The 24,659-nt window shown below is 52.0% G+C and overlaps 2 protein-coding genes across 2 annotated transcripts; one reads left to right on the top strand and one right to left on the bottom strand.

Moving 5' to 3' along the window:
* Nucleotides 1-1,124: 1,124 nt before the first annotated feature.
* Nucleotides 1,125-5,720, bottom strand: Pih1d1 (PIH1 domain containing 1). Its single transcript, XM_059253445.1, has 9 exons — nt 5,268-5,720; nt 4,626-4,692; nt 3,687-3,866; nt 2,778-2,839; nt 2,614-2,695; nt 2,110-2,212; nt 1,864-1,939; nt 1,355-1,498; nt 1,125-1,243 (listed from the first exon to the last, which is right to left on the bottom strand). The coding sequence occupies exons 1-9, from the start codon at nt 5,355-5,357 to the stop codon at nt 1,205-1,207; spliced, it is 843 nt and encodes a 280-aa protein (XP_059109428.1). The 5' UTR covers nt 5,358-5,720; the 3' UTR covers nt 1,125-1,204.
* Nucleotides 5,721-7,977: 2,257 nt separating this feature from the next.
* Nucleotides 7,978-22,997, top strand: Aldh16a1 (aldehyde dehydrogenase 16 family member A1). Its single transcript, XM_059278748.1, has 17 exons — nt 7,978-8,170; nt 14,359-14,461; nt 15,756-15,882; nt 16,370-16,548; nt 16,627-16,704; nt 16,880-17,061; nt 17,150-17,302; nt 17,647-17,832; nt 18,095-18,190; nt 18,384-18,520; nt 18,672-18,777; nt 18,876-19,006; nt 19,461-19,628; nt 19,777-19,978; nt 21,375-21,560; nt 21,775-21,897; nt 22,729-22,997. The coding sequence occupies exons 1-17, from the start codon at nt 8,081-8,083 to the stop codon at nt 22,888-22,890; spliced, it is 2,409 nt and encodes an 802-aa protein (XP_059134731.1). The 5' UTR covers nt 7,978-8,080; the 3' UTR covers nt 22,891-22,997.
* The last annotated feature ends 1,662 nt before the right edge of the window (nt 22,998-24,659 follow it).

Below are 24,659 nucleotides of genomic sequence, written 5' to 3'. Positions count from 1 at the left end.
TAAACTCAAGGTCATCCTCAGCTTCATGACAAGTTTCAAAGCAGCCTGGGATACATGAGGCTTTTTCTCTAATTAAAAAGAAAAAAAGCCGGGCGGTGGTGGCGCACTTGGGATCCCAGCACTCGGGAGCAGAGGCAGGCGGATCTCTGTGAGTTTGAGGCCATCATAGTCTAAAAAGCGAGTTCCAGGACAGCCAGGGCCACACAGAGCAACCCTGTCTTGAGAGATCAAAAAAAAAAAAAAAAAAAAAAAAAGGAAGAAAAATTAAAAAAGGGGGTGAGAAGTCCCCTGAGGTGTAACTCAATAGTAAAAGAAATACATGCCTCGTATTGTTCGTTTTTCCAGGGTTTCTCTCTGGAACCCTGGCTGTTCCGGAATTTGCTCTGTAGACCAGGCTGGCCTCAAACTCTGAGATCCCCCTGCCTCTGCCTCCTGAGTGCTGGGGTTAAAGGTGTGCGCCACCATTGACTGCCCAGTATATGCTTGGCATCAGAGGCCCTGAGTTACATCCTCGGCACCAAAAATGGGGAAAGGATATTGGGGAGTAGAGTGGGAGTGCCCCAAAAGAGGGAACAGCACAGGCTGAGTCAGGAGGAAGTGAAGCTTGGGGGTTCAGGACCTAGACTTGGGCATGCCCGTGACAGGAAGCTGGACCCAGGAACGGATGTGGTTTATGGAGCGCAGGAGACCCTAGGCGCTGCTGGAGTTTGGTTGCTAAGAGGTCAGGCAGTGCAAGCCCCCGCTCCATGAGAGCACCCGCTGCGCGAGGGATGGCCATTTAGTAATTCCCCACACGCCATTCTGGAGAAGAGGGCACCAGAGCTAGGAGAGCAGGAGTCAGTGGCGTGGCGGGACACTGCTCTGTGAGATGGCTGGGCATCAGTGAGGGAAGAGTTATGTCTAAGAAGGAAGGGGTCAGAGCTGAGTCTAGATGCCCGGATGCTCCGGGACCATGAAGAAGTGGACTAGGAAAGGAGGAGGGGTCAGCCCTGGGGCCCAGGAAGGCCAGTGAAGACAGGAGGCCAGGGCCTCCAGAAAGGGACAGAGACTTCTAGCAGACACGGGTCAGAACGGATGGTCGTCTCCCCTCCCACCCGCCATGTCTTGATTTCTGAAGCTGGAAAGAACAGGAAAAACTGTTTATTTCACATTGAGAGAAGACACCAACATCTTCTCCACATCTGGAAATACAGGGGGATTCTGGTTAAGACACTGACAGGAGGGGCATGGACACCATCAGTTGCTGGGAAAAGAAAGAGAATGAGGATTCAGAACCAGGGCTCTAAACCCCAGCTCTCTTCCAGCCCGGGACTTGAGGTCTCAGCCTCTTCCCACAGCTCCCTGTATCAGGTACCTTTCTTCTGTGGTGGAAAGCAGCCCTGCTGGCCTCAGGGTTGATCCGCAGGGGGATGGAGGCGTTGAGGTGGTACAGTTGCTGGAGGCTTCCCATCACCAGGTGATTCTCCCCTATCTCCAGGGTCAGCCCTCGAGCTCCATCCTGGGGATGAGGTCAGTCAGCCCACATCCCCTAGCACTGGGAAGCTATGTCCACAAGGTCATAGCATGCATGGCTGTGCTTTCAACCTCAGAACCAAATCAATGCAGACAAAATCAAAGGACAGTGACTATGAGTCCCGAGGAACTCAAACTCAGGACAGCAATGGCTGCACCTCTTGGTTTTCTGGGCCAGGAGAGGCAACTTACGCAAGTCTGGGGGCAGCCCCCGCATCACTGCTTCCAGAGATATAACCCAGGCCGAGGGATCCAGGCTCCAGCCTCCCCCTTCAGATCCGGGGTTTGGCTCCTAAACCTCCTGCCTTAGCCCCGGGGTGTCCAGACTCTAGCTCTTTTCCCTGCACTCACCAGCTTGGGGAGGTCAATTTCAGCCAAGAGGAGGTCGGGGGCTTCCAACCAAAGGTTCATGTGAGGCCGCTCTGGGCTGTATGGGAACAAGGGCCGACTGAAGGTGACCACCTGGCCTCTGACAGCCCGGCACCCTCTACTTGGCTTGCTGTTCCTTTCTCCCTCCACCCAGTTCTGTGTCTCAGCTCCATCTGAGTCCCTAGAGTCCCAGGATAGTCATCAGCCCAGATATGTATGAAGGCTCACCCCTGCAGGGTCCCCAGCTCCTGGATCCGAGGACGCTGCCGGGAACGGATGTTCTGCTGCGAGATGGACCCCAGGAAAGGCCGGTACTTCAACATGCGCCATTCTGAGGGTTGAAGTCAAAGATCGCTGAGGTGGGGTCCCCTCAAGTGGTGCTTCCCAGTCCACAGAGGCTGGGCCGCCTTCCTAGACACCTTCTGCTCTGACCACTGCAATCTTGACTCTTAGAGGCCCTGCCCACCTTAGCCCCCACCCTTCCTGGGGAATGCACCAAGACACCTCCACTACCATCACCACCACCACCACCACCACCACCACCACCACCACCACCACCACCGCCACCACCACCACCACACCCAACCCCACACCCCACCCCACCCCCGCCAGGCTCCTGGCCCCGCCCCCTCACGACCCCACCCTCACTCTGAGAAGCTCCACCCCCTCCTGGCCCACTGGACTCACCTCTTCCAAGTGTGCCATCCCAGCCATTCCCCTCCTGACCCTCACCTGGATTTAGCTGTAAACCATACTTGTCCTCAAGGCCCTCCCTGGCGATGGTGACCACCAGCTCCCTCAAGAAATCGCTGTTCTAAGGTGAGAAGAGACGCGATGGTGGGGTCGGGGCTGGAGGAAGCACCCTCCCCGGGCCTTATCCATAACACACATCCCACCTGCATCCTCAGGTAGAAGTTGCTATTGACGGCGACATCATAAGCAGTGCAGCCCTGGCCTTCTGTGGAAAGAGGGAATGAGGCCATTGCAACCCTCCATGTAACACCCATAAGGAAAACTTACCCAAGGACCAGAGACCCAAGACACAGGAAGTGAGAGCCAGCATACATTTTACTTTCCAGCCGACTCAGACCAGGTCCTTCCTGGCTTCCAGGCTCAACTCCAGGTTGATGCTCACATCCCCAAGACAGACCCTGATACTCCCCAGTGACCCCAAGAATCACCTCACTCTATCCCACCCACCTCTAGGAAAATGCTCATTTCTACTCTAGAGAACACCAGCTGTCCACACTTCCAGTCTCTCCTGATTGTTTGTCCATCAATCAAATCACTGTACCCCCCAGACTCTGGCCCTGGTCCGTGTAGCTCAGGCTGGCCTCTAGCTTTCAGCAATTCTCCTGCCTCAGCACCTTAAGAGCTATTTAGAAGAGTGAGCCACCATGCCCAGCTCACTTGTCATCTCTGCCTACAACCCTCTTCTCTGACTTTGCCTGACTAATGCTTTAAATCTTTTCTGAGTCAGCCTTTCTCTGTGTAGCCCTGGCTATCCTGGAACTCTGTAGCCCAGGCTGGCCTCGAACTCACAGAGATCCGCCTGGCTCTGCCTCCTGAGTGATGGGATTAAAGGCGTGTGCACCCCCCCATGCACTCCCCCCCTCTCTTCAAATCTTCTATCAGAGCATTACTCTTCTAGGTAGGCTTCTCTGAAGTCTCCTTAACCTCAGTGAAGAGCCCCAGGGCATGTTCAGACTTGGATCAACCCCCTCTGGCTCCCAAAGCTGACTGGAAGCTCCTGAGAAAAGCAGGGTCTTGAGGGAGCAGACTTGGTGTCCTCGGAGGGTACTGACTCGCATCCAGCTCAGCATGTGGCTCTCCCAGGCTCATGGGGATTCGGAAGCCAGCTTGGTCCTCCTCCAGCATCTGAAGCAGCTCATCCTCAGTCACGTCCACCGGGGGAGGGATGGAGGGCGAGTGGCAGATGTTGATGAAGACCTTTCCTTCCGATGAATTGGTCTTTATGCAGAACCCTGCACAAGTGCGTTATCTCGGCCATCTGTCCCCAGACAGTCCCGTTCTTACCCACCCTCTGCACCCACCCTCTCCCTTTCAGACAGGGTCTCTCACCCTATACCCAGGCTGGCCCCAGACTTGGGATACTCCTGCCTCCTGAGATTATAGGCATTCACCACCACACCCAACTTCTTTCCCTCTTTTAATTTTTATTACATGCACTTAGTGTGTGCGCACGCATCATGGTCAGAGGACAGCCTTCAGGACTCAGTTCTCTCAGGCCACCAGGCTCACTGGCAGCAGCCTCACCTGCTCAGCCATCTTGCTGGCCCGTCTTTCACTCTTGGGCTCTGTCCTGCTGAGCCTCTGCTTTTCCTTTGTTCCCTCTGCTTCCCTCAGGCCCTGAAGTTTTCTTACTTTGAATCTCCACCCCACTTCCGCTCTGCTTTCTGTGGTCCAGTATTTGTAGGTGATCCTCCTGCCTGTCCATTCACATAACTACTTCTAGGACTTTGTACCCAGTTATGATCTCTCTCCTTCATCCTCTGTGTCCCCTGCCCCTAGTTTCCACGGACCTCTCTCAGGGTCTCCAGTCCTCTCTCTGAGATACTCTACGCCTATCTATCTATCTATCTGTCTATCTATCTATCTATCTATCTATCTATCATCTATCTATCTTCTATCTATCTATCTTCTATCTATCTATCTATCTTTCTTCTATCTATCTATCCATCCATCCACCCATCTATTCCTCTGTGTCTCTATCTATTTCTCACCAGGCTGCGGCTGGATCTGTGTAGATTCTGGCCTGTCTGTCTGGGCTTGCTGGAGCTCTTTGGAAGCCTGTGGGGGAAAAAAAACAACCCTCCATGATAATTCTGCCCTGTCAAACCCCCTAACCTGCTTCCCAAACGTTTATTACGACAGCTCATATGTGACAGCTGGGGATCACATGGGTTTTTTTTTACTAATGTTATATTATTGTTATTGTTATTATTATTATTACTATTGAAACAGGGTTTCTCTGTGTAGCCCTGGCTTTCCTAGAACTCACTCTGTAGACCAGGCTGGCCTCGAACTCATATGGATCTGCCTGTCTGTGCATCCCCAGTGCTGGGATTAAAGGCGTGTGCCACCATCACCTGGCTCACTTGTTATATTATAAAGTTATGTTATATTATAAGTTATATTATATGTTATGTTATAAAGTCTAGGCCCCCTTTTCTTTTTATGAGGACTCCCAAGATCACCCCAATTCCATTTCTTTTAAAAACCTAGTAAACTTTCAGCCAAACAACTACAATTCCCATAGGCCTCCTTGCTGCCGTAGGGCATTCTGGGAGCTGAAGTCGCGTCTCTGAGCGCCAATGTCTAAATCCTTAAACACCCAGGTTCCCCCAAGTCCTGTCAACCCGCACCTGCAGTAGCAGCTCCTGAAACCGCACCGTCTCATCACCCATCGACTCTGCGTCGCTCAGCTCTGGTGCCAGAAGCTTCGAGTCCGCCATGGCCCTGGGGAAAAGTCCTAGACATCCAAAACGTGTAGCACTTTTCCCGGATAAACGAAGCCAGCCTATAGCAGGGCCTCGGTCGATCCTTAACACACAGCACTCTACCCAGAACTCTAAGATGTGTGCCGGGAATGGCCTACGGTTTCATTACGATGAAGGCACCGTCCTCAAGTCTGTTGGGTTTCTTGATTGATCCTGTTTGGCCGATGCGCAAATGAAAGCCACACTTCCGGTCTCTGTGTGACCAAGGAACTGAAATATCCACACTTCCGACGACTCCAACGCCCTATCATCCAAGGAGGCACCCAAGCCGACCATTTGTGTTAGAAAGCTGAAGTCACGCCCCCCTAACCAGCCAATCAAAAATAGGGGCTGAGGAGGACCGTGAAATGACACACTTCCTGAATCAATAAAAAGTACACTTCCGCCCTTCCCTAACAACTGCAGGCGTTACAGTGCAGAAAGGATTGTCACTTTGAGAATTCAATATCTCTGTATGTAGCTCTTGTCTATTATGTGTAGGCTCTGGGTTCGATCCCACCCAACACACACACACACACACACACACACACACACACACACACATACAATTTCAATGCTATTAACTGTCCTTTTTTAACAAAATGAAGGTTTTTGTTTATACGGAAAATCATGGGGGCGGCATGGGGTTGGGGCACGGACCTGGAGAGATGGTTCAGCGTTTGAGTGTTGATTGGTCTTCCAGAATTTTTTGTTTGTTTGTTTTGTTGTTGTTTTTCGAGACAGGGTTTCTCTGTGTGGCTTTGGAGCCTGTCCTGGAACTCACTCTGTAGACCAGGCTGGCCTCGCTCAGAGATCCTCCTGCGTCCCGAGTGCTGGAATTAAAGGCCAGGGCCACCACCGCCCGGTTTAGTCTTCCAGAATTTGATTCCCAACACCCACATGGAGACTCATAATCCCTTGTAACTGCAGTTCTAGGGGATCCAACGCCCTCTTCTGGCCTCCTGGGATACTGCACGTACATGATGCACAAGACAAGCAGTCAGGCAAAATACCCATGCACATGACATAAAAGCAAATCTTTGCTTGTTTTAAAGAAAAGGAAATAGTGGTGGAGAGATGGCTCAGCGGTTAGGAACATCTGTTGCTTTGGAAGGACTGGGTTCAGTTCCTAACACCCACATGGTTGCTAACAACCGCCTGTAACTCCAGCTCCAGCGGCTCCAGCGCCATCTTCTGGCCTCCATAGGCACTGTATGCACGTGGTGCGCAGACACGCGGAAAAACCCGAACAAGTGCAAGGAAGATAAATATTTTTAGCTGGGTGGTAGCGGCACACGCCTTTAAACCCAGCACTTGGGAGGTGGATTCCTTTCTTTCTTTCTTTTTTTCTTTTTGGATTTTCGAAACAGGGTTTCTCTGTGTAGTTTTGGAGCCTGTCCTGGAACTCACTCTGGAGACCAGGCTGACGTCGAACTCACAGAGATCCACCTGGCTCTGCCTCCTGGCGGGAGGTGGGTTTCTAAGTTCGAGGCCAGCCTAGTCTAGAGACCAAATTCTAGGAGTGAAGAGGCTGTAGCAGGCCTTGCCCTTCCTCCTTCCCTCTCCCTTGCCAGACGATAGATTATATCCCTAAAGTTAGTCACCAAGGTCTATTCCCTCGTTTGGCCACTTCCTCCTCCTGGGCTAAGCTGTCCAGCAATGCCCTAATTAACATGGCCAATCAAAGCAAACCAATCATCCTAACACAGGGCTTCCTTTTTTTCCCTTTGTAACTGCCATTTGCCTATGGACTTTATCCAAACGCAGGCCTTTGTCCCTCCAGAACAAATATCCTTTCCCCTCCCTCTCCCTTGCCCCTTTCCTCCCATCTCCCTTGTCTCTGATCCCCTGTCTCTGTCTCTCCCCCCCCCACACACACGCCCCACGCCCCGCTCCCCGCTCCCCCGGGGGAAAATAAATCTCCTTTGTGATGAGAACTTGGTCTTGTGCTCTGGCCCAGTCCTTTCTGTTTTGGTTTTTCGAGACAGCCTTGGCTGTCCTGGAACTCGCTCTGTAGACCAGGCTGGCCTTGAACTCAGGGATCTGCCAGTCTCTGTCTCCCATGTTCTGGGATTGAAGGCGTGTGCCACCACCGCCCGGTCCTTTCAAGGACACCCAGGCTACATAGGGAAACCTGTCTCTAAGAACACAACAATTAATTTGTTTTTGAACGATCTAGTGCCAGTCTGTTCCCTAACGGATTTTTGGACTAAAAGCTGCACTACCTCCACCCCCAATATTTTAGGTAGGAAAACATCAACAACATTTTTTTTTCTGCCGGGTGTGGATTAAATCCCAGCACTCCGGAGACAGAGTTAGGCAGATCTTTTTGAGTTTAAGCCAGCCGGGTCTATGAGTTCCAGGACAGCCAGAGCTACATAGTGAGACCCTGTCTCAACAAAACAATTTTTTTTCTAAAGAGTCAAAATGACAATATGCTGTCCTACCAAAGTCAGAGCCCTTTCGCTAGTGCGAACACTGCCCCCTAGTTCTGTTATCCACGAAACTACATTTCCCAGCGTCCCCCCATAGGAGGCAAGGCGTGGCTCTAAAGTGGGCGGGACACGCCCTGTAGCGCGCCGCCTCGCCCTATTCCTGTTGGCCCCGCCCCTTTGGAGTGGGCGGTGCCGCCCTTCGGACCTCCACGTTCCCCAGGGCAGGTCGTCCGGCAGTCCTTCAGGGAAAGCGTTCGGCGAGCGATGGCGGCAACGCGTGTACGGCCCTGCGCCCGCGAGATTTTCACGACACTGGAGTACGGCCCGGTGCCGGAGAGCCACGCATGCGCACTGGTAAGAGCTTGCCTGGCGGCGGCCCGCGGCTCCCTTGCTCAGACCTACCGGCGCACTTGGCGCGCGGGCTCCCGTCATCCACTGCGGCGTTCTCGGAAACTCCGCCCCCTCCGCTCGCGTGGTTCCCGCGGTTTGAACCCAGGTTAGGGAGCGGCCCTGGAGTTTCTCCGGGGATGCTGGTGGCTCTCGTGTGCGGTCCTGCGTGCCGCTGTGGTGTTCCCGCACCGGGACGGGAGGCCCTCGGCAGGCATCTCACCTTGCTCGACCGTGGCTCCTTGGGGCCCCTGGCACTGTGGAGGCGCACGGGAACGCTCAGAACCCCCAGTTCACTCAGAACTTCTTGTGACTGCCTGCCCCATCTGAATACATGTTGCTCCCGTGATCCCCGGCCCTTTGAATGTCCACCGAGTTCCCATGATCCTCAGGGCCCATTTCATCCCCCCAAATTTAATGGGTTTCATTGGGAGAGTTTCATATTTCATAATTATTCCTTAAGAGCCTCATGGTCCTGGGCTTCTTAGGGCTCTTGTAAGCCCTCGGGGTCTCCCAGAACCTCTTAGCGTCCTGGTGGAATTTAGTAGGTGCCCGGGGTTTTTGCCTGTGGTCCCACAAGTTCTTCGAGTATCCAGGCAGGTATTAAAGAGGTTGGAGAGATGACCAAGTTGAAGGCTTTAAACTTTAAAGGGAGTCCCTTCACCTGCAAAAGGGCTCCAGCTTTGGAAGGATAGCATTATAACACTCAAGTTTAGAGTGTTACTCCCAAAGATTGGAGGAGAAAGACCACCGACCCAAATCATCATGGCAGAATTAATTAGAGCAAGCTTTTTTATTCCTCCCCTAAAGCGAGGTTTATAGCTCAAGGTTTCCAGTGGGGAATTTGGCAGTCAAAATAGTCTTTGGGGTTACAGGAGCCGAACATAAGCATGACAAGTTAGTCATGACGACCTTCCTGAACAAAGACAAGACTGCAGGGTGATTGTAACAAGGTAGGGTTGTAAGATGGTTACAGTTACTTTTGGAAACAAAGGCATGCTTGCCATTTCCTGGAACAGGCAGTACAGAACCATGTGTAGTTAAGGTTCCACGTGGGGCCCAGCCCAATCCTTGAGAAAGGTTTAGTCCTAAACAAGATTGAGTCTACTTTGTCTTTACTGTAAAATGGCTTTCAAGCCTAAGAGTGAGACAAGCTAGCTCCTCAAGAGGTGCAGGGAGGGGTTACACCAAGGTGCTGTTAAGAGGGTAGGATCCCACCCTGCCTGGAGGGCTGTTTAGCTGTTCCTGCATCGAGAGTCCAGCATAGGATAGACACTGAGCTCTGGTGACATGGAGACTGAATCTGTCATAGTGAGATGGAGTCTGGTGTTGCTAGCCTTTGTGCTTCTGGACAAACAATTGCAGTGGAGATAACCAACCAGAGAGATGCCAGTGTAAAAAGATGCTGGACTGTAGGCGTACCTAGAAATATAGACGCAGGTGAGAGGATTTGCAACAGTTCAGAGGATCGCCACAGAGAGAGGCTGCTTAGAGGTGGAAATAACAGGAATAGGTTGAAGGTTGAGATGGATGGATGGACTGTGTCAGCCTCTGTGCTAAGCATGATTTTTCTTAATCCCCAGAACAGCAGAGAGGGAACTGTTCTTCTTTTAGTGACAGAACACAAGGATGATGAGGTGAATGGTTTTGCCCATAGTCCACACAGCTTAAAGGAGTTTGGATATGGTGACAAACACCAGTAACCCAGCCTTTGGAAAGCCAAGGCAGGGTGTTTATGAGTTCCAAAACAGTCTCAAGAAATGAAAGAGCTGGGCCTGTCACCACGCCTTAGATTCTGGACCCATCAGTCCCGTGTCCTGGTCTGTCGTCCCCCACCCCCACCTCCTTACTCCAACAGGGGCCTCCAGTTTACAGTCCAGGCAACTCAATCAGCAAACGTGTTTTCCTTGGCGTGAGCTTTGTTTTTGGAATCGTCAATTATTGTACAATTAATTCCATCTAAACATCCTGAATGCTAATTTCTCTCAAAAATAAAATTCCAAAGTTTGGCAACCTTTTGGCTCCAGTTCCCTGACAGAACCCATCTGGAACCAATTGCCTTGGCTGCTTTGGAGACATTTTCAGCAGTCAGTGTCCAACAGGCCCTCTTCTCCACTGCTGTGGCCTGCCAGAACCCTGTGGACATTCCTTGGGGAGTTTATTTTTCCTTTTGGAGGGGAGTTTTCCATCCTTCACACAGCAGCTGCTCTTGGGAACTGCCACGCACTCATCCATCACTCACCCTCAGCAGTTATCGTTCAGTCCAGTGTCCCTTGAGCTTTGTCTCTGCTCTCAAGAGTACTTCAGACAAAGGCCAGCTGCCAGGCTTCTTTCCCATAAACACTGGAGTACTTAGTTCTAGCAGATAAGGGTTTTGTTACACAACCAGCACCCCATTATTCAGTCTCATAGCTGTCAGTTATTAGTATTTAATGCCCAGCTTGTATTCCCATGGCCTCGCTTCCAAAATGGCTCTGTCCCTGTGGACACTTCAGTTTGGGACTTTTGGGTGACAGTTTTTCTTTTTAAAATATTTTTATTGCCAGGCGGAGGTGGCACACGCCTTTAGCCCCAGCACTCGGGAGGCAGAGGCAGGTGGATCTCTGTGAGTTCAAGGCCAGCCTGGTCTACAGAGAGTTCCAGGACAGGCTCCAAAGCTATAGAGAGAAATCCTGTCTGGGGTTGGGGGGGATTTTTATCTCTTTATTCTGGGTTTTTCTTATTTTTACTTTTTTGGACAGGGTTTCTCTGTAGTCCTTCCTGGCTGTCCTGGATCTCGCTCTGTAGACCAGGCTGACCTTAAACTCACAAGTGATCCACCTGCCTCTGCTTCCCAAGTGCTGGGATTAAAGGTGTGCGCCACCACACCTGGACAAGATTTATTTGTACTGTTTATGGGTGTATGTCTGTGTGTAGGCATGTGCATGTGCTTGTGGGTGGTCAAGGAAGCCAGAAGAGGGTTTAGACCCCTGGAGCTGGAGTTGCAGGTGGTTGTGAGCTGCCTGATGTGGGTTCTGAAGACCAAACGTGGGTCCTCTCCAAGAGCAGTGTGTGCGCTTAACTTCAGAGCCAGCTCTTCTGCTCCGACCTTCTTTGTCTTGGTTCAGTGTCTCACCGTCTAGAACTCCCATATAGGCCAGGCTGGTTCTCCTTGAGCCCCAAGAGTCTTCTTCCTCCACCTTCCCAACACAGGGATTACAAATGTGTGCACCACAGTCCACTTTTTTCTCATGGGTCCTGGGGATTGAACTCAGGTCCTCATAATTGCAAGACAAGCATTTTACTGACAGAGATGTTTCCTCACCCTGTCACTTTTTTTTTTTTTTTTTTTTTTTTTTTCATTTTTGAGACATGGTCTCCCTGTGTAGCCTAAGCTGGCCTTTAAATCATGGTGACCCTTCTGCTTCACCACCCTGAGTGTTGGAATTGCAGACATGTGCCACCACACCAAGCTCATTGTGCTTAAAAAAAAGGAAATAAAAAATGACAGTGCCAGTTGTCAAGATGAGGGAAAAGCAGCAGGAAGTGGGAAGTAGATGTTGGATTTAACAACCGCAAAAATGTAAGCAGGAAGAGAAAGCATGAAACATGCATGAAGAGGAGGGTGCGGTAAAGGTCACAGGAAGAACTACTCATGTGGGGGTTCAACATATGTTGATTCATCCCCTTGTCAGCAGACTTGGGGATGGTCTAGCAGAGGCAGAGTGTTAGAAAACCCTGGCTAAGCCTGGCGGTGGTGGTGCATGCCTTTGATCCCAGTGCTCGGGAGGCAGAAGCAGGCAGATCTCTGGTCCACAGAGCGAGTTCTAGGACAGCCAGGGCTACACAGAGAAACCCTGTCTTGAAAAGTAATAATAGTAATAAATAAGCCCCTGGCTACGGTTACATGTTAGAGGACTGGGAGATGGCTCAGTAAAGTGCTTACCACACAAGAATGGGGACCTGAGCGCAGCTACCTGCACCAGGTCAACCCGGGACAGCCAGGCACGGTGGCCCACAGCTTTAACCCAGCGCTTGGGAGGCAGAGGCAGAGGGATCGCTGTGAGTTCTGGGCCAGCCTGGTCACAGAGTGAGTTCCAGGCCTGCCAGGGTGTGAGACCTTGTCTCAAACAAAACAAAACAACAACAAAAGAAGCAGTCTAGCAACACACATGTACTCCCATTGTGAAAGAGGCTGAGTCTTTCTCCTAAGGGGTTGTACTGCTCATTTCCCTTCTCTGCTGACTAATGGGTCCATCTTCTCATGTTTATCGACCATTAGAGATTTTCATTTTATGAAATTTCTCTCCAAAAAAATAAAAAGAAAAAAGAAAGAGGCTGAGGCAGGAAGATCCTTGGGCCTGCTGGCAAGCCAGTCTAACTGAAACTGAGCTTCAGGGTCAGTGAGAGACCCTCTTTGACAAAAAGACAGAGGGACTGGGCAAATGGCTCAGCAGTTAAGAGAGCTTGCTGCTCCTGTAGAGGACCTAGGTACTGGCAGTTTATAACCATCTGTAACTCCAGTTCCAGGACATTGCCTCTGTCTTCTGGCCTCAGTGGGCACTTCATGTGGGCAATGCACTCACATACGTGCATGAAAAACACTCATACGACAGAAAGGTTAGACGTTATCTCAAGACGGAGAAGAAAGGAATGTAAAGCAATGATTTCCCAAGTACAGAATCTCTGTTTGTGTGATGGAAAAACCCCACAAATGGACAATAGTATTAGGACATACTATCACGAATGTAATAAATCAATACAATTAATGTAATTAATGAATATCATAAATATAGTTATTGAATGAATACTATGAATGTAATCAATGAATACCACAAATGTAATTAATATCATAAGTGTAATTAATGAATATCATGAGTGTAGTTTAAAAAATGAATTAATTAAAAAAACCCACTCATACATGTAAAAGTGAATCAATAATGAGTCTTTTAAAAAAATAAGATAGCATCGGGCGAACACCTTTAATCCCAGCACTCAGGAGGCAGAGCCAGGCAGATCTTTGTGAGTTCAAGGCCAGCCTGGTCTACTGAGCAAGATCCAGGACAGGCACCAAAACTACACAGAGAAACCCTGTCTCAAAAAAAACAAAAAACAACAACAAAACAAACAAAATAAGATAGCAATTGAAGAAGACACCCAACATCAAACTTTGGCGTTCACATGCAATGTGCACACACAAAAACAAGAACAATTACATGGTAGCTGAGTCCCAGAGCTAGGACTCCGGGCTAGGCTAGGCCCGGCCTGTGCAAGTGCACACCGAGCCTCAGGCAGACTCTTCACAGCCTGGTAGCCTGCACGGGGCTGGATAGCATTGAGCCTCTTGAGGCCTCACTGTTCTCCCAGTGATGGTGGCTGAGATGGATAGATTACAGGGGTGGGTGCACTTGGCTGGCTTAGCAGCCCCACGTGGCAAAGAGAAGCACAGGTGATATTGCTTGGAGGATGCTGGCTGGGGACACGGTGTCCTAGACACCAGGTGTCCTGCTCAGTGTGAAGTCAATGGAGCTCAGTCCTGGAATTAAGCTGAGCAGGAGAGTCCTTGCCTAATATGCTCAAGTCCCTGGGTTCCATCCCCAGCACCAAAACCAAAAAAAAAAAAACACTACTGCATGTTTCCAGGGAAACAGAACTAACTTAAAGCCATTTCTCTGTGGAAGGAAATGATTTATTATTTTTTTCTTTAAACGTTTCATGTTTAAGCCAGGCACAGGAGATGGGGATAGGAGGATCAGGAGTTCGTTCACGGCACCAGTGAGTTTAGACCAGCCTGGACCGTTACATGGCACCCTGTCTCAAAAAGAGCGAGAAAGAGAGAAAAAAGAAACAGTGTCCAAGATTTTGCTGGGTAGCCCAGGCTGGCCTGAGTACTGGGGCTGTATAGGCTACAGCAGCAGGACGGGCTAACATAGTGAGTTTCAGATTGTTTCAACCATAGTAAAAAAAAAAAACTGCCAGGGGCTGGAAGTATAATTTGATAAAGCGTAGGTTCTCGAGTTCAATCACCAGCACAAAACAAAAACAAAAAAACAGACACAGGAGGGAAAAATTAGCTGAGGGCAAAAGAGTGCAAATGTCTCCTCAAGGAGAGCTCTGGCTAAGGACGGAGCTGTCCCAGCTGCCTCAGCCCCTTCTCCAAACTCTTCTTCCTCCAGGCCTGGCTGGACACCCACGACCGCCTCTTAGGCCACTATGTCAATGGGATGTGGCTGAAGCCAGAACACAGGAATCCGGTGCCTTGCCAGGACCCCATCACAGGTCTTTGATGAGCCCCGTCACTCGGGAGGGACAGAGACCTCCCGGAGTGGCAGCCGTGTCCACACCTAACTGCTGCTGCTCCCGCACTCAGCGGCTTGAGCCCCCGTCATGGTGGTGGTGGAGATGAAAGTTCTCATCTCCCCTGAGGACAGCCTCACTAATTATAGTTCCGAGTGCACCCCAAACAGGCTTTTGGAAACCCCTCTCTACTAAATTCCCTTCTTCAAACTGCATGTGGTGGCTCAGACCACAAATCCCAGCAACCCAGAGGCTGAAGTAGCAAGACCGTGAGTTTGAAGCCAGCCTGAACTGTAGAGTGAGCTCCAGGCCAGCCTTGGCTTCAGAGTGAGGCACTGAAAAAAAAAGGTGGGGGGTGGTTGCTGAAGAAGACAGCTCTGTGGTTAAAAGTGTTTACTGATCTTTCAGAAGACTCAGGTTCAGTTCCTAGCACCCACGTCAGGCTGCCTACAACCACCTGTAACTCCAGCTCCAGGGGATCCCTTGCCCTCTGCTGGTCACCGGGGTCCATGCACTGAAGTGCTCATACCCACACGTAGACACACATACACATAATTAAAAATAAATTTAAAAGGCTGAGTGGTGGTGGCACACGCCTTTAATCCCAGTACTCCAGGCGCAGAGGTAGGCAGATCTCTGAGTTCAAGACCAGCCTGGTCTACAGAGTGAGTTCTTTTTTTTTTTTTTTTTTTTGGTTTTTCGAGACAGGGTTTCTCTGTGTAGCTTTGCGCCTTTCCTGGGACTCACTTGGTAGTCCAGGCTGGCCTCGAACTCACAGAGATCCGCCTGGCTCTGCCTCCCGAGTGCTGTTCTAAGACAGCCAGTGCTACACAGAGAAACCCTGTCTCAGAAAACCAGAACAAATCATACATTTAAAAGACATGGTAAGAGCGACTCCAGAGACAGCTCATTGGATAAGAACAAAGGACCTAGGTTCAGTTCTCAGCGTCTCCATGGTGACTCACAACTATCTGTAACCCTAGTTCCAGAGGATCTGACACCTGATCCCTGTGGGCACTGTGTGTATGTGGTGTACATAGAAACATGCAGACAAAACACTCATGCACATAACTAAATCCAAATAAATAAATAAAAATTGTACAAATACGAGAAAGGAAAGAAGGAAAAGAAAGTCGCTTCTTGCCTTTGGGACTCAGAGCAATGACCAGTGACTAAAGAAGGAAGGCCCTGCCTTCACGGGGGAGCTAGGGCTGTTTTTACTGCCCTCACTGCTCTACATGGGCTCCCCCATCCGGGCTCCCACTTGCCTCTGCAGGAGAAAGGCTGGCCAGCTGCTTACAAGCACAGGCTGAGGACATCGCTGCAGCTGCGGAGGCAGCAAGGACAGCATTCAAGACCTGGAGCCAACTTCCTGGAGCTGCTCGAGCTCACCACCTAACCCGGTGAGGAAGCCCAGGCTAGGCCTGCGGAGGAAGAGATAGGCTCGTCCCTGAGGAGTCACAGGAGACTGGAAACAGTGATTCCATTTCCCAAAATCCTTTCGAATTAATGTCTCATGTTTCCTGCATGCATGTGGGGCTTTAGTGGCCAAAACAGCTGTTGTTCCCCACAGTTCACAGTATCATACTATCATGAGGGTTTGGTGTCTCAGCACTCCATTAGAATCTAAGCTCCCTGCTTCTCATCACACTGTGGGGACAGCTATAAAGATCCCATTTCCCATAATGCAACTGGATGAGAGGCTCAGATTCAAGTTCCCAGAATCTTTGGGAGTAGTTGGTAATTGGTGACCAGGACCATCCTAGACTACATTTCCTATACAGCTTTGGTACCTGCTGTCCCTGATAAATTATGGCTCTGCCCGAGAGGCTTGTGGGGATTGTAGTCCAGGTTGCTATTCCGAGGCCCAACTCCTTATCTTCTCCAAAGGTTGGCCAAGATTATCCAGAAGCACCAGCAACTGCTGTGGACCCTGGAGTCCCTGGTCACTGGGCGGGCTGTTCGAGAAGTTCGAGATGGAGATGTCCCACTGGCCCAGCAACTGCTCCAGTACCATGCAGTCCAGGCAGTTGCCCAGGAGAAGGCACTGGCCGGCTGGGAGCCTATGGGTGAGAACCTATAGGCCCCCAGAGCCCTCCTGACTCAGGAAAGCGCCCGTCCATCTCTCATTATGGATTTTTTTACAGGAGTTGTTGGCCTCATCCTGACATCTTCTTTCTCTTTCCTGGACATGATGTGGAGGGTCTGCCCTGCCCTGGCTATGGGTAGGTGAGGGCTGTGTCCCCCCAACCCCTTTTCTCGGGATGTTTGGGGTCTGAAGGAGGAGGGCTGACACCTGGGCGCCCAGCTGTGCGAGAGGAGGGTAGGGGCTGAACTCCGACTCTGAAGAAAGAGCCAGAAACTGGACTTCAGGATTCCTTAGTTGTCCCCTTTCCCCAGGCTGCACTGTGGTGGCTCTTGTGCCCCCAGCCTTCCCAACACCTCTCCTCCTGGCTCAGCTGGCGGGGGAGCTCGGCGCTTTCCCAGGGATCCTCAATGTGGTGTGTGGCCCTGCCTCACTGGGGCCTGTTCTGGCCTCCCAACCTGGAGTCCAGAAGGTGGCCTTCTGCGGAGCTGTGGAGGTATCCTCAGGGCTGGGAGTGGGATGGACATGGCTAAGAGCCAAGAGGCTCTCCTGCCACACAACTGAAACCCGTGGGGTTCCCTCAGGAAGGACGTGCTCTGCGACGGACCCTGGCAGGCAAGGGGGCCAAGCTGGGCCTGGCCCTGGGCACAGAGTCCCTGCTGCTGCTGCTGGACTCAGCAGATGTGGACTCGGCTGTGGAGGGTGTTGTAGATGCCATCTGGTCAGACCGCAGCCTGGTAAGACCTGTGTGCCCGTGTCCCCAAAGTCCAGGGGGCTGCCATAGCTCTCCAAATACCTGGGGTGTTCATTCCCAACTTGGTTTTACTTTCTGTTCTTTGGAGCTTTGTATTATTTGAGGCAGGGACTTATGTAGCCCAAGCTGGTTTCCAACTCACTATGTAGCCCAGGATTGAACTCCTGATCCTCCTGGGATTACCCGTGTGTGCCACCATGCTGGGCAAGGCACCAACTTTCCACACCTATTGCCTGTTGCTGCTCCTCCACCCCTGAGACCCCGTCCTCTGGGGTGCTCCCTCCACTGCCCCAGACTTTGCCTGTTTTGACGCCCTTTTTCCAACAGGGCGGGCTCAGGCTCCTCATCCAGGAGTCTGTGTGGGATGAGGCTGTAAGGCGACTGCAGGCCAGGATGGCAAAGCTGCGGAGTGGACGAGGGCTGGATGGCGCTGTGGACATGGGGGCTCGAGGAACTGCTGCCCGAGACCTGGCCCAGAGCTTTGTGGATGAGGCCCAGAGCCAGGGTGGACAGGTGAGCCCAGTCACAAAATGCAGTCTTAGAGCTTGGCTACCCAACTACCGTTTCAGAGTCGGGAGGGACAAGCCCAAGACAAGCCCTGGGTCAAGAGAGGGCTAAGGCTAGGGTCTAGATGCCCAGGTTGAGTAAGGAGGCTGGAGCCTGGACACTGAGTTTAGAGAGGAGAGCGGAAGCGTGGAGGTTTGGGGGCGGGGGCTGAGGTACAGCCAGGTCTAGGGAGGACAGTCATCTATAGCTCCCTCCTCCTCCTCCCCAGGTGTTCCAGGCTGGTGACGTGCCCTCCAGCAGTCCATTCTTCTCTCCGACCTTGGTTTCTGGCCTGCCTCCAGCTGCCCCATGTGCCCAGGCCGAGGTGAGCCCCCTGAGATTGTAGACGTCCCTCCCTGCCCTCGGTCCTAAGTCGCTCATGGGCAACAGCACTATACCGTAGGATGATTCTGGTGCCCCTGTGACCTGGAGCTGTGCAGACTAGTGACTGCTTCCCTGTGGGTGAAACAGTGACAGGAGGGGCTTGTTCTCCAGCTAAGTCCCTGACACCCCTCTAGGTACCGTGGCCTGTGGTTGTGGCTTCTCCTTTCCGCACAGCCGAGGAGGCCCTGGCCCTGGCCAATGGGACACCGCGGGGAGGCAGTGCCAGTGTGTGGAGTGAGAGGCTGGGGCAGGCCCTGGAGCTGGGCTATGGGTAAGTTGGAACTTGCTCCTCCTGCCCTATCTCCTCCTCAGGTGTCTTCGTCTCCTGTGGCCCAGCTTCCTGTCCCCTGCTGCCATCACACACACACACACACACACACACACCCGACAAACACACCCCCTCATCTTTACCCGCTTCACAGGCTCAAGGTGGGCACTGTGTGGATCAACGCCCATGGCCTCCGAGACCCTTCGGTACCCACAGGTGGCTGCAAAGAGAGTGGGTCTTCCTGGCATGGGGGCCTGGATGTGAGTGCCCGTCTCACCCCTGTATCTCCTGACACCTAGTACCCTTTGAGTCACTTTGAGTTCATCTGGCATCCTTGTGACCATTGCGTCTCTCACAGGGTCTGTATGAGTATCTGTGGCCCTTGGGGACACCTTCCTGGGAGCCTTTCCTTTGCGAGAGTCTCAACTATGACACCTTTGGCCTTGCTGTGCCCTCCAGCCTGCCGTCAGGGCCAGAAACAGGGCCCAGGTGAGCTGTTGCAGGCCTGGCAGTCTAAGGGAGACAATGAGGAGGCTGGAGGGGGGCACTCAGAGCCAACCTTGGGATCTCTAGTTCTGAGTGTAGCTTTCTGGGTCTTAGGGCCTCGTGGTCCTAACCCTAGGCCTGGAGAATCTCAGTTCTACTTAATGTTTGCGTTTTCCAGAAGCAAGGATCCAGGGGGTTCCTAGATGCACATAGGAACAGGATTTGAGTGTCCTGGAGGCCCATTATGTAAGAGTTTCAGATGACCACAGAAACTCATGGGCTAGGAATTCAGGAGCTTCCAGAGGCTCCTGGGAGTAGGTGTCTGAATTCTCCAAGAAGTTCGTGAGAAGAAAAACTTGAGTCCCAAAGGTTCCTGGGAACTAAGATGGTCGAACCAGTGTAGTGGAGCACAGGGCCTAAGTGGACCCCGCACCTCCTCACACCTCACTCTGTGCAGCCCAGCACCTCCCTATGGGCTCTTTGTTGGGGGCCGTTTCCAGGCTCCTGGGGCCCGGAGCTCCAGGCCCATCCAGGATTCTTCAGGCAAACTGTACAGCTATGTGGCTGAGGGTGGACCCGAGGATATCCGAAGTGCTGTAGAGGCTGCTCACCAGGCCGCCCCTGGGTAAGAGGGTCAAATGGTCAGGGTGGCTGGGACAGGGGTAAACTTGGGACTGGAGCCCCCGGGTCGGGGCTACGGATAGAGGTGGCTATCTGGGAATAGCTAGGGCCGGGCTATCCCCCTCCACTGACTTGGCATCGTTTGCCCACAGCTGGGGGGCCCAGTCTCCAGGGGCCCGAGCGGGCCTGCTGTGGGCCCTGGCAGCTGCATTGGAGCGTAGGAAGCCAGCCCTGGCCTCAAAACTAGAGAGTCACGGAGCGGCGTCTGTGCTTGCCAAGACTGAAGTAGAGCTGAGTGTGAGGCGACTCCAGATCTGGAGCACCCAGGTTCAAGACCGAGGCCAGACACTACAGGTGGGACAGCTGTAAGAAGGTGGACAAGGCAGGCAGCCCCGGCTCCAGTGAGCCAGGCTCAGTCCGAGAGATTCTAGAAAATACAGCTAACCTCTAATGAGAGGAGAGACAGATGAGTGCCTGGCTGAGAACCCAGAGGGTCAGGCAGGGCAGGAGGGGGGTTACAGGGCCAACCATTTCCAGGATGTTCATGAGTATACACAATGTCAGAGCTTCTCAGGTTATGCCATTTAAAATCTGTGTAATGTAGGCTCGATTGTATTCAAGAAGGCTTTTGTAAGCACTTATGGTAGTGCAGGCCTAAAATCTCAGCATTTGGAGAACAGAGGCAGAAAGATCACAAGTTCAAGGTCAGCCGTGGCCACATAGTGAAACTGTCAAAAAAACAAAGCCCTGGGGCCACAGTTAAGAACACTTCCTGTTCTTGCAGAGGCTAGGTTTGATTTCAGCACCCAAATCGGGGTGCTCACAACCTTCTGTGACTTACCCAGCTCCAGGGCATCTTATGCCTCCTTCTAGCACGCACACACACACACACACACACACGTAACTATCCCTCCACACACACAGATACGTAATTAAATAAAACACGCCAGGTGTTGTGGAGCATGCTGTAAGTCCCAGCACTCAGGAGGCAGAGGCAGACAGAGGCCATTCAAGGCCGGCCTGGTCTACAAGGCAAGTTCCAAGACAGCCAGGGCTACACAGAGAAACTGTGTCTCAAAACACCAAAAATAAATAGTTAAATAAACAAGCAATACATAAATCAAGTTGGGTGGTTGTGGTATACTCTTTTTGTTTTTTGTTTTTTGGTTTTTCAAGACGGGGTTTCGCTGCCTGTCCTGGACTCACCCTGTAGGCCAGGCTGGCCTTGAACTCAGACATCCACCTTGCGTCTGCATTCTCTACTGCCTCCAGGCAGTGCACACCTTTAATCCCAGCACTCAGGAGATAGAGGCAGGTAGATCTCTGAGTGCAAGGCCAGCCTGGTCTACATAGGGAGACCCTGTCTCAAAGCAAAACCGAAAACAAGCCAGACACAAACAAGGACTGGAGTGTGGTTCAGTGGTAGAACATTTGCCTAGCCCTAGCATGCCTGGAGCCCTCTACAATACCACAAAACACACTGATGGCGCAGGCCCCAGACCCCAGCTACTCCATGCACTGAGGCCGGAGCATGGCAGATTCAAGGCGAGACACAGAGGCCCAGAGAGGGTTAACTCATACAGGTTCGCAGAGCCAACAAGTGGCCACTGGGCTCCAGGGTTTCGTTCCCAGCATCCGCTAGTCACCCTTGATTGGAGTTGCTCGGGAGGCACGTCAGTGGGGAGGATGGGGCAGGCAATGGAGAGGACCTGGGGACCTGGCCTTGAGTGTGTGTCCTCTGTCCCTGTAGGTGGCGGGGATGAGAGGCCCTGTGCTCCGACTTCGAGAGCCACTCGGAGTGCTGGCCGTGGTGTGCCCAGATGAGTGGCCTCTGTTGGCCTTTGTGTCTCTGCTGGCCCCTGCCCTGGCCCACGGCAACGCCGTGATCTTAGTACCTAGTGGGGCCTATCCTCTGCCAGCCCTGGAGGTCTGTCAGGTAAAATCCCCTGCCTCCCTGCCCACCTGCTGTGCTCCTAGGTCTTCAGGAGCTCAGCTGGCCTCCTCCCTCCTGGTAGCCATGGTAACGTGAGTCCCAGCGTCCCATCCAAGTCTATCACCCAGGTCCTGCTCTGTCTAGGGGCCCCTCCAGCCACTCCAGATGCCCACTCCTCACCCTGCCCCCATTGCTCTTCAACCCTCTCACATCCTAGGATATAGCCTCCCTGTTCCCTGCTGGCCTGGTGAGCGTGGTGACTGGAGATCGGGACCACCTGACCCGCTGCCTGGCCTTACACCAGGACGTCCAGGCTCTGTGGTACTTCGGCTCTGCCCAGGTATTCAGAGTCTTAACCTTCACCAACAGGTTGATGGCTTCACCCCTGAGAATCCCTCTTGCTAAAAGGAAGAAATGCCTTAGCAGCAACTTCTGAGGTCCTGCCCTGGTCAAAGTCCAGGCACCAAGGAAGAGGGTCTTTTGTTTTGTTTTGTTTTGTTTTTTCAAGACAAGGTTTTGCCGGGTGGCGGTGGCGCATGCCTTTAATCCCAGCACTCGGAAAGCAGAGCCAGGTGGATCTCTGTGAGTTCGAGGCCAGCCTGGGCTACAGAGTGAGTTCCAGAACAGCTCCAAAGCTACACAGAGAAACCCTGTCTCAAAAAACCAAAAAAAAAAAAAAAAAGGCAAGGTTGCTCTGAAACCCTGGCTGTCCTAGAACTCACTCTGTAGACCAGGCTGACCTTTGAACTCATAGATCCTCCTGCTTCTGCCTCCTGAGTGCTGGGATTAAAGGTGTGCTCCATTACTGCCTGATGGAAGAGGGTCTTCTTCATAATAAGGGCCTAACTGCCTCCCCTGCCCAAAGACATCACCTTTTTGGAAAACCTGTTGCTAAGGATGGCACCCTAGCAACTTCCCAAGCTCCAGCTCTAGCCTCCTAAAGCACCTGTTGGTGGATGGGAAGTCCCCATTGGTGAGAGCCTTGAACATGAGCACTGGGGAAGACGGGATCCCCTGGGTCTACTTCCTCTGCATCTGGAAGGAATGCTGGCCAGAGTCCCAATGTTCAGCCTTGTCAGCCCTTAGGTCTCTACAAGTCCTCGTTGCTAAGGAAGCAGCTGTTTAGTAACTAAACTGCTGGCAGTGCTAATCACATGCTTCCCCGTCCCAGGGCTCCCAGTTTGTGGAATGGGCATCTGCAGGAAACCTCAAGTCTGTGTGGGTGAACAGGGGCTTCCCAAGGGCCTGGGATGAGGAGGTCGAAGGGGCAGAAGTGGAGCTGAGTCTGCATGCAGCACGGACCAAGGCCCTGTGGTTGCCAATGGGGGACTGATGCCAGAAGATAAATGCCTCCATCTTGTGTGCCCAGAGATACCAGATGCTTGGAATTTTTCTCCCAGACTTCCATGGCTTCCAATAAACTGAGTGACTTTGACTGCTTTTGAGAGCACGGGAACAGTGACTTCTTAGTGTGTGGCCCAGTAGGCAGTCCTGGAACAACACTGTGTTTATGGGATGGATAAAGGGAATTCAGCCCCATCCAGCACTCTAGGGTCATGAGGAGCTAGAGGGAAGTCCCTGGAACGCTCTGTCACCTTCATGCTTGATTCCAGAGTTGGGTGGGCTACAGGGCCACCTCCTTCCCATAAGTCCTCTTTCTGAACTGGAAGATCTGTAACCTAGCATGTCCCCAAGGGGAATGAGCTATGCCTGTGCCAGCCAGAGCCAGGGGCCACCACTACTGGGCCAGGTACTGTGGGCACAGCTGCCAGGCAGGCAGGCCCTGGCTTCCTGGAGCCTAAACTGACCATGGGTCTGCTCTCACAGCAGAGCCCCGCGGATTTAGCTCTAGTTTGGTTTTTAGGTTTGTGATTTGGTTTGTGGGGTTGTTTGTTTGGTCAAGGTCTCAAGGTGTAGCTCATCCAATCCTGTGCCTCAGCCTGAGTGTTATAGACGTGTGCCTCCAAGCCTGCCTTCTGGCTTTAGAATGGAAACACCCTCTCCTTGCTCTTTCTCTCCTCTCCTTTCTCTGCTCATCAGTGTTGCCAGGGGAACTGGGCTGATGGAGGTTGTCTTAATCCATTTTCTTGTATGTTGCAGCTTCTTGGTGGTGTTCTCTTTGATTGGTTGGTTTGGTTTTGAGGCAGGGTATGTATATATCCCAGGTTGGACCAGAACTTCCCTATGGCACCAAAGATGACCTTGAACTCCTGATCCTCTGCCAGTGGGATGACAGGCGTGATCCATCAGGCTCAACTTTTTCTTAGTCCATTTTCTGTGGCTGTAACTGATTATCATAGACTGTCACTTGCCAAGAATAAAGGTTTCAGCACAAGGCTTTGAAGCTGGGAGGGGCCCATCTGGTCGGCATCTGCAAGGCCTTCCTGGCATGATAACCAGATCGAGGGTACCTTGTAGCATGACAGCTTTTTAGAGAGCACTTGACAAAGCCTCTCCCCTAGTGACCCTGATCATATGTTACTGTATGTGTCTTAATTAGGGCTCTGTTGTGATGTAACACATGCCAGAAAGCAACATGGGGGGAAAGGGTTTATTTAGTTTACACATTCCAGATCACAGTTCACTGAGGGAAGCCAGGACAGGAACTCAAACCTGGCAGGACCCTGGAGGCAGGGCCATGAAGGAGTGCTGCTTACTGGCGTGCTTTTCATGGTTTGCTCAGCCTGTTTTCTTATAGCACCCAGGACCACCAGGCCAGGGTTGGCACCACTCACCGTGGGCTGTGCTTTCCCATGTCACTGATTAAGAAAATGCCCTCCAGGGTTGCCTGCAGCCAGATCTTATGAAAAAAAGCAAGCTAGGCCAGGCAGTAGTGGCAAACACTTGGGAAGCAGAGGCAGGCAGATCTCTGTGAGTTCGAGGCCAGCCTGGCTACAGAGTGAGTTCCAGGACAGGCTCCAAAGCCACACAGAGAAACCCTGTGGGAAAACAAAAACAAAACAAAACAAAAGGTAGTGGAGAGGAGAAAGACAGAAACACAGGATAGCTTCGGGAGGACCTGGATCAAAATCTATCGGCCCCTTCTGTCTCTTCAAAAGGGCTTTTGATAACAATGTGAAGGGGCAGTGGGGAGGGGGGAGT

Source organism: Peromyscus eremicus, chromosome 1 (assembly GCF_949786415.1).
Source record: "Peromyscus eremicus chromosome 1, PerEre_H2_v1, whole genome shotgun sequence".
In the NCBI taxonomy this organism is placed as follows: Eukaryota; Metazoa; Chordata; class Mammalia; order Rodentia; family Cricetidae; genus Peromyscus; species Peromyscus eremicus.
Note: the sequence above shows the minus strand (reverse complement) of the source record. Positions and strands in the feature narration are given on the sequence as shown.

Coding starts and splice junctions, on each gene's coding strand:
- Aldh16a1 (XM_059278748.1), top strand. CDS start 8,081: ATGGCGGCAACGCGTGTACGGCCCTGCGCCCGCGAGATTTTCACGACA. Junction 18,191..18,383: donor CCCCATGTGCCCAGGCCGAG/GTGAGCCCCCTG, acceptor ACACCCCTCTAG/GTACCGTGGCCTGTGGTTGT. Junction 19,979..21,374: donor ACCGAGGCCAGACACTACAG/GTGGGACAGCTG, acceptor CTGTCCCTGTAG/GTGGCGGGGATGAGAGGCCC.
- Pih1d1 (XM_059253445.1), bottom strand. CDS start 5,357: ATGGCGGACTCGAAGCTTCTGGCACCAGAGCTGAGCGACGCAGAGTCG. Junction 3,867..4,625: donor ACAGATCCAGCCGCAGCCTG/GTGAGAAATAGA, acceptor GCACTTGTGCAG/GGTTCTGCATAAAGACCAAT. Junction 1,244..1,354: donor CTTTCCACCACAGAAGAAAG/GTACCTGATACA, acceptor TTCTTTTCCCAG/CAACTGATGGTGTCCATGCC.